Source organism: Meleagris gallopavo, chromosome Z, assembly GCF_000146605.3.
Source record: "Meleagris gallopavo isolate NT-WF06-2002-E0010 breed Aviagen turkey brand Nicholas breeding stock chromosome Z, Turkey_5.1, whole genome shotgun sequence".
Lineage (NCBI taxonomy): Eukaryota > Metazoa > Chordata > Aves > Galliformes > Phasianidae > Meleagris > Meleagris gallopavo.
In genome coordinates, this window is record NC_015041.2 from 42801008 (window position 1) to 42803685 (window position 2678).

Genomic DNA, 2678 nt, shown 5'->3' on the forward strand with positions numbered 1-2678 from the left:
TTTTTAAAAGCAAGGTGATTTAATGCATTTAATCTTACCTGCTTTGACTTTGTTTGTTTTTGTCTTGTATTTACTTATGTGCTTCAGAATGAAGTTTACGCTACTTTTCTTGCCTTCTTTGTAGTACTGTCATCTTTTAATAAGGTTGGCATGTTATTTAACAATATGTGCAGGTACAAAGCAGATGCTTTTGTTATTCAGAGCTCTGGGAATATAATGCATGTTGCTTTGATTTAATGGTCTTTCCTCTGTTTACATTTAAATATACATATATTCACTTTAAAGCTGAGCAAATAATAGCAGGAAACTTATGTTCTTGAATTACTTTCCTTACTGTTGCATCCTTTGCTTTTCTTCTCTTTTGTTCATTGGTAACTTGCGTTACTGTTCTATGTTGTTGAGATGCTCACTGTTACTTGCATCACTTTTTATTTGCTGGTTTGGATGATTACCAAAGCTGAAGTGAAAACTTGTTGTGTTTCAGAGACATATAAACCATATACTCACCTGTAAATACTACCTTAGCTAGAGAAGAGCAAGCAAATCCTTTGCTTTTAAAGGAAGAAATACACTTTCTCTGGAATGTGAAATGAGCTGCTAATATTATTTTCTCCAAACATTGGAGCGGAATTCTTTAAAATTAACTGTAAAACCGGTCACAGCAGTATGTTCTTTTTTTCAGGAGACAAATCCTTTTATTATTGTAATAGCTTATGTAAATGCAGTAGCTTTTGTTTTAATGAAATAGGAGATACTTACAAAAGGAGTTAAATTTAAGTGTCTGATTTTTGTTTGCAGGTCACTGATGAATTGTTGGAAAAGATAGCATCAAGAAGCCAGAATATTACTGAAATCAATATTTCTGACTGCCGCAATGTATCTGATACAGGAGTTTGCATATTAGCATGTAAATGTCCTGGACTGCTAAGGTACACTGCTTACAGGTGTAAGCAGCTTTCTGACACCTCTATCATGGCAGTTGCCTCTCAGTGTCCTCTTCTTCAGAAAGTACATGTAGGCAATCAAGACAGACTCACTGATGAAGGTTTAAAGCAGGTAATATCCGTTCTACTTTCTTTTTTTTTTTTTGTAATCTTAGTCTTTTGACTTTTTGTCAACTATAAAAATGAATATGGAAGAATGTTTTTGAGGATATAATTAAAATCAGATGACCTCTTATACTTTAAAGATCTGTATATGGTCATATATCTAAGTACCGTACTTACTATCCAGTTTGTCGTGCTATGGTTTACCTCAGGTTGGTGGGATTTTACTGTATCTTTACATCATAAAAGCAGGCAATTGAGATCTTTATTAGGCATACAGGAAGTTTTCATCAGTTTTGTCTCTTCAGTTAAGAAGAATATTTAGCGTAAGTTGTGAAGTAGCTATGTTTAATTAAATATCCTGTCAATTGTCTAGTGAGCGGGCATTTTTAGTTGCTTTAATATGCCCTATGATTTAGTTCTTAAATGCTACTCTTATCTTCTTTTTGTTGATTGGAGTTAGCAGTCTTGTTGTGTCATGTGTATATTTATAATCTTTCTTGCATTCATATAGTAATAATACAACCTGCAAGTACAGATGATTTTAAGGGGAATGCAGGAATTCAAAGCAATCTTAACTACTGTCGCTTTCTAGTTCAGTCAAACATTGTTTGTCCTTTATTTTTAAATACTTGCTCTGATTTCATTAATTGCAGCTGGGTTCAAAATGCAAAGAATTGAAAGACATTCATTTTGGTCAGTGTTACAAGATCTCAGATGAAGGAATGATTATTATAGCTAAAGGCTGCCTGAAGTTGCAAAGAATATACATGCAAGAAAACAAATTAGTAAGTATATGTCAAGTTTTTTTCCTCATGGCATTGTCATTGTCAAAGCTTTCCCTTCTTGTTAGTCTAAAACTTTGGTCTGATTTAAGCATTTCACTGCCAAAGAACATCTACAATCTTCTTTTAGATAAGAAAGTGTAGATTCTACAGACATAGCTCAGAAGGTGACTCTGAGTACATGTTAAACTAATGCTATTTCAGACACACAATAACTTGCTTTTTGACATGACATTCCAGGAATAAAGTGTTGGGTAGTATTTACGTGGGAGAGAGTTTAGTACATATCAAGTGTTTCTTTTGTACCAGTATGCTTTTCTACAGTGCGTTGCAGATTTATACGAACTTAAAGATTTCAGTAGATTGGGTTGTTGACTACAGATAAAACTTACACTATCTTTTCTTGAAATATGTCACTTTCTCATCAGGATGCAGTAGAGTAGTGTGTCTGTGCTAATAGAATTGTTAGTAGTCTTGAGGAGTAGTGCAAGTGTCTTGTGTCCTAATCACAGTGAGCAAGCTCTGAAGACATGGTTTTCTAAAGCTCAAGGCCAGTTTCCATTAAGTGGTAGAGCACTTAATGGAGCATTGGCTTTATTTGTTTACTTATCAATTTAATTATTTTTTTAGAGTGTAAGTAGAAAAGTTTTCTTGCATTTGAATTCTTAACTTTCAGTGTTGTAACCTTTGGTTTGAAAACCGGTGAAGTGGAACAAATAAATTTTGCTTGTAAGGAAACACTGTACTTTGTATTCTGAGTCATTTGATGTGTGGTCTCAAATCGTTAAATATACGAATGCCTAAGATGTTATGAGAAATTTGAGAAGATTTTCTCTTTTAAAAATAA

At 33.4% G+C, this 2678-nt stretch overlaps 1 protein-coding gene across 2 annotated transcripts in view; it reads left to right on the plus strand.

Annotated features, from left to right (window-relative positions):
• FBXL17 (F-box and leucine rich repeat protein 17) overlaps window positions 1-2678 on the plus strand; it is a 172953-nt gene that overhangs the window by 1578 nt on the left and 168697 nt on the right. Inside the window, exons 2-3 of one of the 2 annotated variants that reach the window (XM_031557340.1) lie at window positions 799-1056; window positions 1703-1838. In XM_031557340.1, the coding sequence (XP_031413200.1) occupies window positions 799-1056; window positions 1703-1838 (394 nt within the window). The remainder of the gene's footprint in view (window positions 1-798; window positions 1057-1702; window positions 1839-2678) is intronic. The other variant, XM_031557339.1, reaches the window with a different exon arrangement.